Source organism: Geotrypetes seraphini, chromosome 2 (genome assembly GCF_902459505.1).
Source record: "Geotrypetes seraphini chromosome 2, aGeoSer1.1, whole genome shotgun sequence".
NCBI lineage: Eukaryota > Metazoa > Chordata > Amphibia > Gymnophiona > Dermophiidae > Geotrypetes > Geotrypetes seraphini.
Genome location: NC_047085.1, coordinates 315540402 through 315553217, shown reverse-complemented (window position 1 = coordinate 315553217; position 12816 = coordinate 315540402). Strand labels below are relative to the sequence as shown.

Genomic DNA, 12816 nt, shown 5'->3' with positions numbered 1-12816 from the left:
GATATACGGTAGAATTTTATGCATCATTTCAAAACGTATTGTTACCTCATCTACTAAATTTATATCAGGATCAACTGAATAATGGTTGTATAACAGGTACTATGGCGGAATCATTAACTATTGTTTTGCCAAAGCCAAATAAAGATCCCTTTTTGGTTTCTAATTACAGGCCGATTTCTTTGATTAATGTAGATGGGAAAATATTAGCTAAAATATTAGCTTTACGCTTGGCCAAGGCTCTTCCTTATATCATTGGTATCCACCAAACAGGGTTCGTTGCTCATGGACATTCTTCAAATAATACTAGATTGGCATTTCATATGCTAAATTTAACAAAAGGATTGGATGATTGGGCATTTTCTGTATCCTTAGATGCAGAGAAGGCTTTTGATCGAGTAGAATGGTCCTTTATGTATCAGGCTATGGAATGGTTTGGTATTGGTTCTGGGTTTATATAAATGATTCAAACCTTGTATAGCTCCCCTTCTGCTAGATTATATATTAATAATACTTTTTCAGAACGGTTTTGCTTGGAAAGGGGAGTTAGACAGGGTTGTCCGTTATCTCCTTTGTTGTTTGATATAGTTTTGAAACCCTTGTTGTTGGCTATTAAACAAGCAGAGGAGATTCGTGGTATTCCTTATGTAGGTCGGGAATATAAAGTTTCTGCTTATGCAGATGATCAAGTTTCAAGTTTATTATGTAATTTGATTAGACGCTTTTCAGGATACAAAGCGTTTTACAAAGAAATAAAATTGGATTTCTTAAATCACAAATACATCGTAAATAAAAAATTACTTTAAAATTAAAAAAAACAAACAGGGGAAACAAACCACATGACAGTAGGAAAGGGGGAAAAAAGAAAAAATACAATAAAAAAAAAATATGTGTTAATCAGATTAGGTTAGAACATAAGGAAGGTTTGAGAAAAAGAAATTGAGAACAGGAAAATCTAAAGAAAGGGGGAAGATAATCTGAAATTAATAAAAGATGATGAAGTTCGGAATCAACCGGAAAATAAACTTTTAGTTAAAGGCTTCTTTAAAAAGAAGACACTTTAAGCTATTTTTAAATTTTTTCAAATCTTGTTCAAGTCGTAAATATAGAGGGAGTGAGTTCCAAATAGTTGGGGCTGTAACTGAGAAAATCAGGTCACGGCGAGTACCAATGATTTTTAAAGAGGGGACATATAGGGAAGCTTGTGAGGATGATCTGAGAACTCTTGACGGACTGTAAGGAATCAGGAGCCTATCTATAAATGCAGGAGTGTTATTTCTTATTGTCTTAAAGACTAAAAGAGCTATTTTATATGTTATCCTATATGAAATTGGTAGCCAGTGAGCGTTTTGAAGCAGAGGTGTGACATGATCGAATTTTTTTGAACCTGAAATTACCTTTATTGCAGTGTTTTGTATGATTTGGAGGCGCCTTATATCCTTAAGATACGCCCCCTTTAATAAGGAATTGCAGTAATCTAATTTTGAAATCACTAAAGAGTGAATTAAAGTATTGAGTGAAAATGAATCGAGAAGGGGGACCAACGAACGAATCATTCTTAGTCTGTAGAAACAATTTTTAACCAAAGCACTGATGTGTAATCGAAAAGTAAGATTATTGTCTATAATGACGCCCAAGATTTTTGTATTGGTAGTGAGATTTAGGGGTTTGTTATCTATTAGGATTGGATTGATGAGTTGTACACCTTCTTTCCCTGAGAAAAGCATAGATGTAGATATATTGATACTTAAAGAAAGTTGATTAATATTCAACCATTCGTGAACTTTGGCCAGCTTACAGTTAATTTCGAATATATCCTGAGAACTTGAGGGATCTATGGGGTGCAAAAGTTGAAAATCATCCGCGTAGGCATACACTGTAAATCCTATAGATTGACATAGAGTTAAAAGGGGGGCCAGATAAATGTTAAATAGTAATGGGGACAATATGGACCCTTGTGGTACTCCATAATTTGTTTGAAATGGTTTTGAAATAGAATTGTTAAAATGTACTGTGGAAGATCTATTGGTAAAATATGATTGAAACCAATCTAATACTTGGTCTTTAATACCAATGGAAGAAAGGCGGAGTAATAAAAGGTGATCAATTGTGTCAAATGATATTTTGTTTCATTTGAGAAATCCTGAAACTATCATTCCAAGTTTATTAGATCTGATTAACAGATTTGGAAAATTCTCTGGCTACAAAATAAACTGGAGTAAATCAGAGGTTCTTCTATTAAATGTACATTGTGCAAAAGATTTATTTGGTGAATTTCCTTTTATCTGGAAGGAAGATGGTATTAAATATTTAGGAATATGGATTACGAGTACATTTGAAGAAACTTATGAAAATAAACGAAAAATCTTTATTATTAAAGATCATGGAGATGTGTGAGCAATGGAACCCTTTACATTTGTCTTGGTGGGGGAGAGTTCAAAAGGTCAAAATGATGATTTTGCCTGTGGTTTGTTACCAAATGGGTATGATACCAGTTTATTTTCAAGGGTCCTTTTACAAAAAGTTGAATGGTATTCTGATAAAATTTATTTGGCTTGGGAAAAAAGCAAGAATTGCTTTAGTATCTCTACAAAAACCAATTGTGGAAGGTGGGGTAAATTTTCCCAATTTTTATAGGTATCATCAAGCCTATATAATGCGTCAAGGTATATATTGGATCTTCCCTGAGTCCTTGGAACATCTACCAGATTGGTTATATCTTGAATGGAAAATCATGTCCCCGATGCGACTATCTCATATATTAAATATTAAATTACCTAGTTATGCTAAGGACAATGTGATTTTATTAGACACATGGAAAACAATTAAATTTATTGATAAATTAACGGAGGTCCCCATAATGAAATCTACTTTGCAGTCCTTATGGTTAAACTCCAAGATTCAAATAGGCGGTGCTGGGATCGCGTGGAAGAATTGGATGCAGGCAGGTATTCGGACATTAGATGACGTTCTATCTAATGGAAATCTGCTTGATTTTTCACAATTGCAACAATCATTTGGAATTTTAAAATCTCAACAATATAGGTGGTTGCAATTGAAGCAGGCTATTCAGAGTGGGTTCCCTGAATGGAAAAATTTAAAAACTTATTTTAGCTTGCAGATCCTTTGCTACCAAACTGATCTAGTTGGACATCAGGCTGCCCAGTGGTACAAATTGATTTCTGGATTTCTGAATAAAAAGCCAAAAAATAGTCTTAGAGACATCTGGAGCATCGAGATTTAACAGTATATTTCTGTGTCTCGTTGGCCACGAATATGGACTTGGAGATTGAAATGCACAGCGTCAGCATCTATGAGACAATTATTGTTACATAGGATTTTCTGGACCCCAGTTCAGTTAAATAAAATAGATAGTTCTAAGTCTAATAGATGCTGGCATTGTCATATTGATATAGGGACTTTGGATCATCTGTTATATTTGTGTCCTTTTATTTTAATATTTTGGAAGTCAATTTGGGGACAAATAAATTTGGTTCTGGACTCAAATATTCCGCTATCATACGAAGCTGTAATATGTGAAGCAATACTACATGTGAAACCCACATTAGATAAATATAAAAGCTGTCTTTTTATGATCATGACAGGCATAGCCATTCAATTGATTACGAGTAACTGGAGAAACCATGACAGATTAAATTACACTTTTTGGTGGGTAAATGTCTGTACTACGTACAGATAAGAAAGAATTAATGCAGAGTACAGGGGATTTAGTAGTGTACTTAACAAAGTTTGGAGCCCATTGACTAAATTTGTGGAATTATAATAATGTCTTTATTTTATCATTCCTTTTGTTCATTTACCTTTACACATCCAGGGGGGGGAGGGGGGTTGGAGGGAGAGAAATAATTATTGATAAAAATTAGGTAACTTGATTTTTCAATTATATTATGTATTATGTCACATTATATTACTATTATATGGAGGAAATTTGAAAATCTTGAATGACACATAAGTTACCTGTATAGATAATAGTGCAATGTATGTAATATATACTATTCTTTTATTTTTTGGCACTGTTTTTGATTAAAAATCAATAAAGATTAAAAAAATAAAAAGCCAGTCTGTCTGCTATGGTCTTGTCTCCCTTTTTTAAAAAAAAATCTTTATTTAGTTTTCAAAACCAACAAAAAGTGCAATACAATATGGAGCTCATAATAAAAAAAACCATCTAAAAAGTGGCCTAAATGGGTACTTGGATGATCAAAAAGCCTGATCGTCCAAGTACCCATAATCAAAGCTGGATTTAGACGTATCTAAAACCAGCTTAGGCCTTTCCCCTGCCTCTAAACGCACAGAGAGAAAAGAGGCGTTTTTAGAGGAGGGGAAAGGGCGGGCAGTGGGCAGGAGGTGGGCCGACCTACACCTAGCGTACAACCAAAGATTTTGACAGGTTGCCTAGTCGGCACTTATACATTTTGACTTAGATCAAGTCAAAACAGGCATAAGTGCCGAAAAAGGGGCCGCTGAGCTGATGGCGGCTGATGCGATCAGTTCAGCAGCCCGGCAACCTACCCACGCCCCCACCGCAACCATCGCAGCAGGAGAGATGCCTTTATCTCCCCTACCGCGATGCGATCAGCTCTCTACCCGAACTGCCACGACCCGCGGCAGGAGAGATGCCCAATCTCTCCTGCCGTGGGTTGTGGCAGTTCGGGTAGAGGAGTGATCGCATCATGGCAGGAGAGATGGTCAATCTCTCCTGCCGCAATATATAACCCCCACACACACACACTAATGGGGCAGGAGGGAGCCCAAGCCCTCCTGCCCTGGCGAACCACGACCCCCCCTCCCCCCCGCTGACATCGAGGCAAGAGGGAGCCCAAGCCCTCCTGCCTCATGGCACCCCGAACCCCGCAACATGATCAGGGCAAGAGGGAGCCGAAGCCCTCCTGCCCTGGCAAACCGCGACCCCCCTGCTGACATCAGGGCAAGAGGGAGCCCAAACCCTCTTGTCCCGCGATCCCCAACCCCCCCACCCCTCCCGCTGAGTCCGATGGGGCCAGGAGGGAGCTCAATCCCTCCTGGCCTGGCGATCTCCAACCCTCCTCCCCCCCCCACACGATCCGGCCAGGAGGGAGCCCAAGCCCTCCTGGCCCAGCGACACCCTCTAACCCCCACCCCCACTAAAATACAGGCAGGAGGGATCCCAGGCCCTCCTACCCTAGACGCAACCCCCCCATGACCGCCCCCCCGAAACCCTGATCGGCCCCCCGCCAACCCCATGACACCCCCTTCCCCGTACCTTAAAATTGTTGGTCGGATGGACGGGTGCCAAGCCTAAGGCTGGCCTTAGGGACTGATTGGCCCAGGCGGTTCAAACCCCGCCCACAGGTGTGGCTTGAGGCGTCTGGGCCAACCGGAATTGGCCCAGTTGTCTTAGGCCCTTCCTGTGGGCGGGGCCTTAGGCACATGGGCTGGCACATGACCCCTTGATCATCTAGTGATCCAACTGATTCTTTTACCAGCTTCTTGCTTCAAATGTACCTAAAAATGTTTTTATTATGTTTTTGAGTCTGATGCCAGCTTCTTTTCAAAGTATCTCTTTGCCTTCCTCATCAGTGCTTTGCATTTGATTTGCCATTCCTTATGCTGTTTCCTATCGTCTTCCATTTTCTGAAGGGTGTTCTTTTAGCTCTAATAGTTTCCTTTGCCTAATATTTTAATCATGTCAACTAACATTAAGCTTTCCTTTCACCTTTTTATTAAAAAAAATATTTGGGTTGTATCTAGCCAGGGCTTTCAGGATAGTATTTTTTTCAATATCTATGCTTGATTTAAATATTTGATGTACTTGTATGCAGCTGCTGCTTCTAAGGCGTTTTTGTTTTTTTTTCCCTTTGTGACTATTTTCCTCATTTTATCATAGTTTTCTTTTTGAAAACTAAAATGCTCATATAATGATTCAAAATGTTGTGTGATCGTGGCGCCGAGGTACCCCCCCTCTTCAAACCCAGCATGCACCCAAAAAGAGGGAGAAAAAGCCTCAGACTAATGTAGCAGTATAGAACCAATTCAAAACTGCTTTTGATACTTTCACTGGCAAAAAAAACTCCCTCACAGAACAGCTCGGGTTTAGAAAAGGGCAAAGTCACCCGGAGGCACGTTCAAGGACTTAGCTGACAAAAGATGACTTGAGCTCCAACGCTGTCACGTCTTCTCTAATCTTCCCAACAAGCGACCTTGTTTCACCAATGTTTGGCTCATCAGGGGAACAAACAATACAGCCTTGAAAAGTGCAGCCTGCTGAGACAATATTGGATTTCCTGTGTGTACTCCAGTTATTAAATCAAATTTGATTGTGCAATGATCACTATCATCAAGTGGCCCCAGTATCGTTACCTCTTGCACTAGATCATATGATCCATTAAGGACTAGACCTAGATCAGCTCCTCCTCTTGTTTCATGGTAGTCTAGTAGCATGGGACAGGAACAGTCCCCCTCCACTTCTGGCTCTGGGTTTCATAATAGCGGCAGTGACCCCTAAAAGTATTCTCACAATGTTTATGTTTACTGAAATTGAATATACCGCCAGATCTTAAAATAGTTCTCAGCGGTTTACATCAGTAAAAATTCATTTAAAAAAAGGAATGCCATAAAAGATAGGCTAAATAAATAAATAACACACTACATGAATCACTATTTTCAATTCAAAAGATATTTTCTTATAACAAAGTTTATATCATACTTTCATGTGTGGATAGGTTGTGCTCAGAGACATGGAAGAAAAAGAGGTACACAGTCCCTAAAAAACTTCACCACCCAATCATTGCAAAACTTCCACTTTACAAAAATATAACACTGTGCATGGCATCAAGAACTGTTAAATAGCACTTATCTTATTATTATAAAGTTCTTTGGCCTCGACGTGTTTGTGTGGGGGATGGGATAGGTTGGGGCAGGGCCATATGTTCTCTTTTATATTTTTGGAAATATGGTAACCCTACCCGCATCCCAGTAGAATATCAAGGGGGGGCAGGGAGAGCAGTCCACCCCCGGTGTAGCTTATGGTTGCTCTGGTCCCTTCCCCATGCTGTGCCTGCAATCTCCAGACCACCGACAGCATCAGTCAGCTGGAGCAGTAGCCTAATGGTCAGTACAGTGAACTTTGATCCTGGGGAACTAGGTTCAATTCTCATTGCAGCTCTTTGTGATCCTGGGCAAGTCACTTAACAATCCATTGCCCCAGGTATAAAAAAAATAGATTGTGAACCCAACAAGGACAGAGAAAAGTACCTGCGTGTACCATATACCATGCTACATATGCACTAGTAGTGCTATAGAAATGATTGTCGTATATACTAGAATATAAGTCAATCCGAATATGTCGAGACCCCCCTTTTCTCCCCAAAAAAGGAGGAAAAATTGTTGACTCGAATATAAGTCAGGTGGCTTAATATTCAAGTGCCCTGCCCTGTCAGACTCTGCACCCAGCCCCCTCCATGCCAAGCTCTGCACCCAGTCCCCTTCAATCCCTCCCCTGTCAGACTCTGCACCCAGCACCCTTCCTTCCCGCCCTCCCCTGTCAGACTCTGCACCCAGCACCCTTCCTTCCCGCCCTCCCCTGTCAGACTCTGCACCCAGCACCTTTCCTTCCTTCCCTCCCCTGTCAGACTCTGCACCCAGCACCCTTCCTTCCCGCCCTCCCCTGTCAGACTCTGCACCCAGCACCCTTCCTTCCCGCCCTCCCCTGTCAGACTCTGCACCCAGTACCTTTCCTTCCTTCCCTCCCCTGTCAGACTCTGCACCCAGCACCTTTCCTTCCTTCCCCTGTCAGGCTCTGCACCCAGCAGCCTTCCTTCCCTCCCTCCCCTGCCAGGCTCTAGGGTGCAAGCCTGCCTTAAGCTGAAAGAGGCATAGCTTGCAGGGGGACCTTGAGACCCCCTCTCCAGTTGTTGCCCTGGGCTCCTGCATGCAAGGAGGGGAAAAAAAGTGAATTCAAAAACCCTTCCAGGTCTGTAATCTAAAAGAAAATTAGCACTGCAAATATTCACCCGGAAGGCCACAATGAAACTGCCGCCCCCCCCTACCTCCCACCCCACAGATACAGGAAAGCAGAACATACTGACCTTGTTCCAATTCTGGAGGCAGAAGGACCACACACTGAAGTTGAACGTCTCCAAGGAAAAGTATCCTGTTAGGTTTAAGGCACTGGCTGTGTAATAGAACCCGGAAAAGGCCTAAGGATTAAACAAATAGCTCATTACTTCATAGAAGTGAGAATGCAAGGAGAGAAATTCTGAGGGATTAGCGGATACCAATAAAAGAGCAAAATGAATCACTGTCTTACCGAAAACTTCCCTTTTACTTTAGGCTGATAGACAGCATTGAAGGAACAGTCATCCCTGTCATCACAGGCTGTAAAATTAAACAGCATCGCTACCATCTGCCGGCACAGAGCAGGATCTCCCGTCCCCCAGATGGTCACAGTTTGCTCTGGATTGAAATCTGCCTTGCTAAGGGATTCAGTGCACTGGCTGCTGAGCAAGTGTTTTGTTGTAAACTGTACCTCATAGTTCTGAGGGTAGCAGGGGTTTTCAGCACTGGATTTGTCAGGTGAATTCTGTGAAGAAAACAATGGTTCTAGTTACAATATTTGTTTTTAAATAAGAAGGGGGGGGGGGCTGTTACTAAACTGGGATAAAGCATGGTAAGTACATAAGAATAGCCTTACTGGGTCAGACCAATGATCCATGTAGCCTTCACGGTGGCTAATCCAGGTCACAAATACCTAGCAAACAGTGCCTAGCGGATGATTGACAATTGTTTTCCTCGGCACCTAGAAGTTAGGCACCATGTATAGAAGGAGGTCAAAAGAGTTACGCCAGTTCAACAGCAGGCATAAATGTTCCCAAAGTGTTCCATTATCAGTGCATAGCTTACAGCATGGGTGCCCACACTTTTTTGGCTTGCGAGCTACTTTTAAAATGACCAAGTCAAAATGATCTACCAACAATAAAAATACTAAACATATACCCCCTCTTTTACTACGGTGCGCTAGCCAATTTAGCGCACGCTAAGTGATAACGGACCCATTCTATTCTATGGACGCATTAGCATTTAGCTACCGCGCCTTAGTAAAAGACCCCCATATTAATTTATATATATACCAAATGCACCTCTTTTGTCCTCCAGACCTCGTTCCATTCCCCAACCAACATCTCTCTTTGTCTCTCCAGGAGTCCAACTTTTCTTCCTCTCTCCTCCACCCCTATTGGCAACATGTCTACCTCTCTCTCCCTCCTCGGTTATGATCTTGCATCTCTCTGTTCTTCCTCAGGGTCTCTCCCCCCTCTGTCTCTTCTGTCTGCACCTCCCATAGTCCAACATCTGCCCCCATCTCTTCTGCCTCCCCTTTGTTTCAGGTTTCTCCCTCTCTCTATCCTCCTTATGCTAACATTTTGAGTCCTCCCACCTTTGATCCAGGTCTTTCTGTCTCTCTCACTCTTTGTCTCCCCTTCCCTAGGGCCTGGCATCTCTCTCTCCTCGGTTCAGGGTGTTTCCCCCCTCTAACTCCTTTAGTAGTCCAGAATCTGCCCTGTCTTCCCCCTCCCTTTTGGTTCAAGGCTGCTTTCCCGCCCCTCCCCAAGGTCCTTTTGCCCCCCCCCCCCCGATCCAGCGTCTCTAAGGCAACCCCCATCTCGCCGGGGCATCACGATGGGCACAGCCTTACCCCGATGTATGGGGCCTTACCTCCGCTGCTTCTTAAACACAATGACTGTCAGGTCAGTTCTCGCCTCCGTTCTTCCCTCTGGGCCTAACTACCACAGTTTAAAGTTAATTACGACAGCCTGCAGAGCGAACGTAGCAGACTGCCGTTGGCTTCTGTAGCATGTTCCCTCTGCCGCAATCCTGCACCTCCTCTGACGTCGGGCGGGACTGCGGCAGAGGGAACGTGCTACAGAGGCTGACGGCAGCCTGTTATGTTCGCTCTGCAGGCTGCCGTAATTACAGTACTTTAAAGGTGAGAGAGAGTGACTGGGGGAATGCTAAAGACTCTAGGGAGAACACTGACTCTGGGATCTACCGGCGTTGCCTTTGTGATCGACCGGTAGATCGCGATCGACATTTTGGGCACCCCTGGCTTAAGTCATGTGCATTACTTGCAGACTCCCATGCTCCGCCCACATGTGTGCCCCCTTATAGTTACACATAAATATACCTATTAACTATATCACTGAATAGCACATAATGTACATACACATGTAAGTGTCAATCACCTCAGCATTTACGTGTGTATGGCATGAGTAACCACATGCACACAGTGTTAGAATTGCCCTTCACGTTTGCACGTTTCCAGGAGGAGCCCTGAAGACTGTTGCTACAATGACCTCTGACTAAAGCAAGTTGAGAGGGGATATAAAACAGAGAGAAAATTTGGGTCATGAAATCAGATTCTAGTACTGGTTCTGACTGATCTGGAAGTACAAAGGAGCAGAACTAAACTAATGGGTAAAAAAACAAAAACATTTAAAACACAACACATACAAAATTTGTTTTAGATACACAATGAGAAAATAATACTTTTTAAGTGTGGCAACAAATAAAAACATTTCTTCATATTTTTGTCTGGCAGCTGAGATCTATCAATACAGAGAACTGAACTTGAGCAGTAATAAATAAATTGAATTTTCCGGGCCCAATATTCACCTGGGGGTGATCATTGGGGTTAAACTTGGAAATTCAATGCCGGGCCACGTCTGTGCATCAGCACTGAATTTCTGGGTTTCCATAGCCAGCTAATGCATAGCTGGTTAAGTGCAATATTCGGCAATTACCGTTAACTGGCTATGGGTTACCACATAAAAGACAGGCCTGGCTGTTATGTGTCTCTAATAATGATGAATATCGGCACATAACCAGCCAAGTGTTATGTTAATCAGGTTTTCTATTCTGCCTTCACCTAGTCATTTCAAGGTCAGATTACATTACAAGAGGTTGGGTCAGTTACCCAGTTTGCTAGCAAAATAGCCAGTTTTGAATATCAGCCCCTCCATTGCTGACCATTGCATGCATGCACCGCCGAGTGGGGCCTGCGCTTCATGGATGCTGTTACACGAAAAGCAAAGGTGAAAATCTCAAGACATAGAAATGAATAGGGTTCAAAGGGAACACAAAGACTTAATGGTGGTGTAAAATAATACCTGAACTAATAATGCCAGGAATTTCTTTTCTGCTTCATCTCTTCCATAGCACTGGTAGCTGTGAGTGTACACATTGTACTGATATCCATACAGTGTCACCAGCACGGTGCTTTTAAAGCTCTGCCCAGATTTCTCAGGGATGAAAGATATTTGCGTAGAAGCGCCGCCCAGATCCAGTGCACCGGTGGTCTCTGCTCCATGAGGTCGTGCCCAGGCTCTCCAAATATTTTTCTAATGAAAAAAAAAGGCATTTTGTTAACCTATATCTGTTCTTCGTCAAAGACTCCTGTAATTAATCTGTGTTATTCCTAAGTAATGCTGTACTTAAAAAAAGATATTAGGCTCCCAGCAGAAATGTTATGCTGACCCAAAGAGCTTGGCTGTCGGTAAAAAGCATTTCTCTGAACTGATTGGCATTTTAAAAGCTCATGTTTACAGATTTAATCAGCATAACCAATGAGAGAGAACAGGTGCCTTAATCCAAGGTTATATATCCAATGGGGATCTATGTGAATGTAGTTCCACTAGATTTTTGCATACTGTACTGTAAGTGAAACTTAATTTGGGTTCCCTTCTGTTCTGAAATAGCACCTACCAAAATTATTTGGTTGGCCAACAGAGATGATAGTATGGCAGAAGGCTTTATCTAGGATCCATGTTTACATTGCAATGATGTACAAATAGCATTTCATAGTGCCTAAAACCCAAGCTTTAACAAACCAAACCTGTCCTCAGTCTTCCTCCCCAGAAGTTTACAGTCCTACTGCTACTAATATTTATTATTTCTACAGCACTACCAGATGCATGCATTAAACACGCAAGAAACGATCCCTGCTCTAAAGAGTTTACAATCTAATGATGACAGACACACAGAAAAAAGGACAAAAGTTGGAAGGGTTAGGAACTAAACACAGCTTCGAAAAAGTGGGCTTTGAGCCTGGATTTGAATACCACCAGAGATGGAGTCTGGTGTACTGAGCACTCAGAATGGGTTCCCTGACTTTTTTTTATTTTAAATTATATACCACTGTAAAATGCAAAAGAAGAGTCCAGTAGCAAGAAGGGAGGCCCATGTCACAATGCAAAAGACATGAACACAATCCATGTGAATGCACATTGTCTTGATTATGGGAGGACATTCACTGAGTAAGAGTTCCCCTGTTTTCAAGTTTACCTGAAGTTTAACTGGCATAATCTAGAAAATAGAATTAAGCACATAGAAATTATGAAAGTCTATCATAGGCTAGGAGGAGACATAATATCTTGACTGACTTCAAGTTGTTTTAAGATACAGAGCAAGGCCCTTTAATTCTCCTCCCCACCCCATCATGGTTTTACACCTTAAAATTGACATTTGGAAGCACCTTAAGAGTTTAGCTGTTGCAGGATTTCACTAGCACTTTTTGTTTTCAAAGGATATGCTGAAGAACCAAGAAATGCAAGTTAATTTAGACATCAGTTGTACATTTATTAAGATTTATGAACTAAGCAGCAGAATTTCTATAGAACGTCTAGTCATAGTAATTGGTTTCAAGAAAGGGCCTTAGGCACCTAGGTCAATCAGGGACTTAGGCCCCTCCCCGGTGCATCCCAGGATGTACCAGGAAGGGGAAGGCTCACCATTCTGAAGAGGCAGGCCTACCGGCCAGATGGAATA

At 42.0% G+C, this 12816-nt stretch overlaps 1 protein-coding gene across 3 annotated transcripts in view; it reads right to left on the bottom strand.

Annotated features, from left to right (window-relative positions):
- The window catches only part of ENTPD3 (ectonucleoside triphosphate diphosphohydrolase 3), an 87320-nt gene that overhangs the window by 11123 nt on the left and 63381 nt on the right, over positions 1-12816 (bottom strand). For all 3 annotated transcript variants that reach the window (XM_033930064.1, XM_033930066.1, XM_033930067.1), the window contains exons 6-8: positions 11160-11390; positions 8306-8578; positions 8085-8195 (exon numbers count right to left, since the gene is read on the bottom strand). In XM_033930064.1, coding sequence (XP_033785955.1) covers positions 8085-8195; positions 8306-8578; positions 11160-11390 — 615 coding nt within the window. The remainder of the gene's footprint in view (positions 1-8084; positions 8196-8305; positions 8579-11159; positions 11391-12816) is intronic.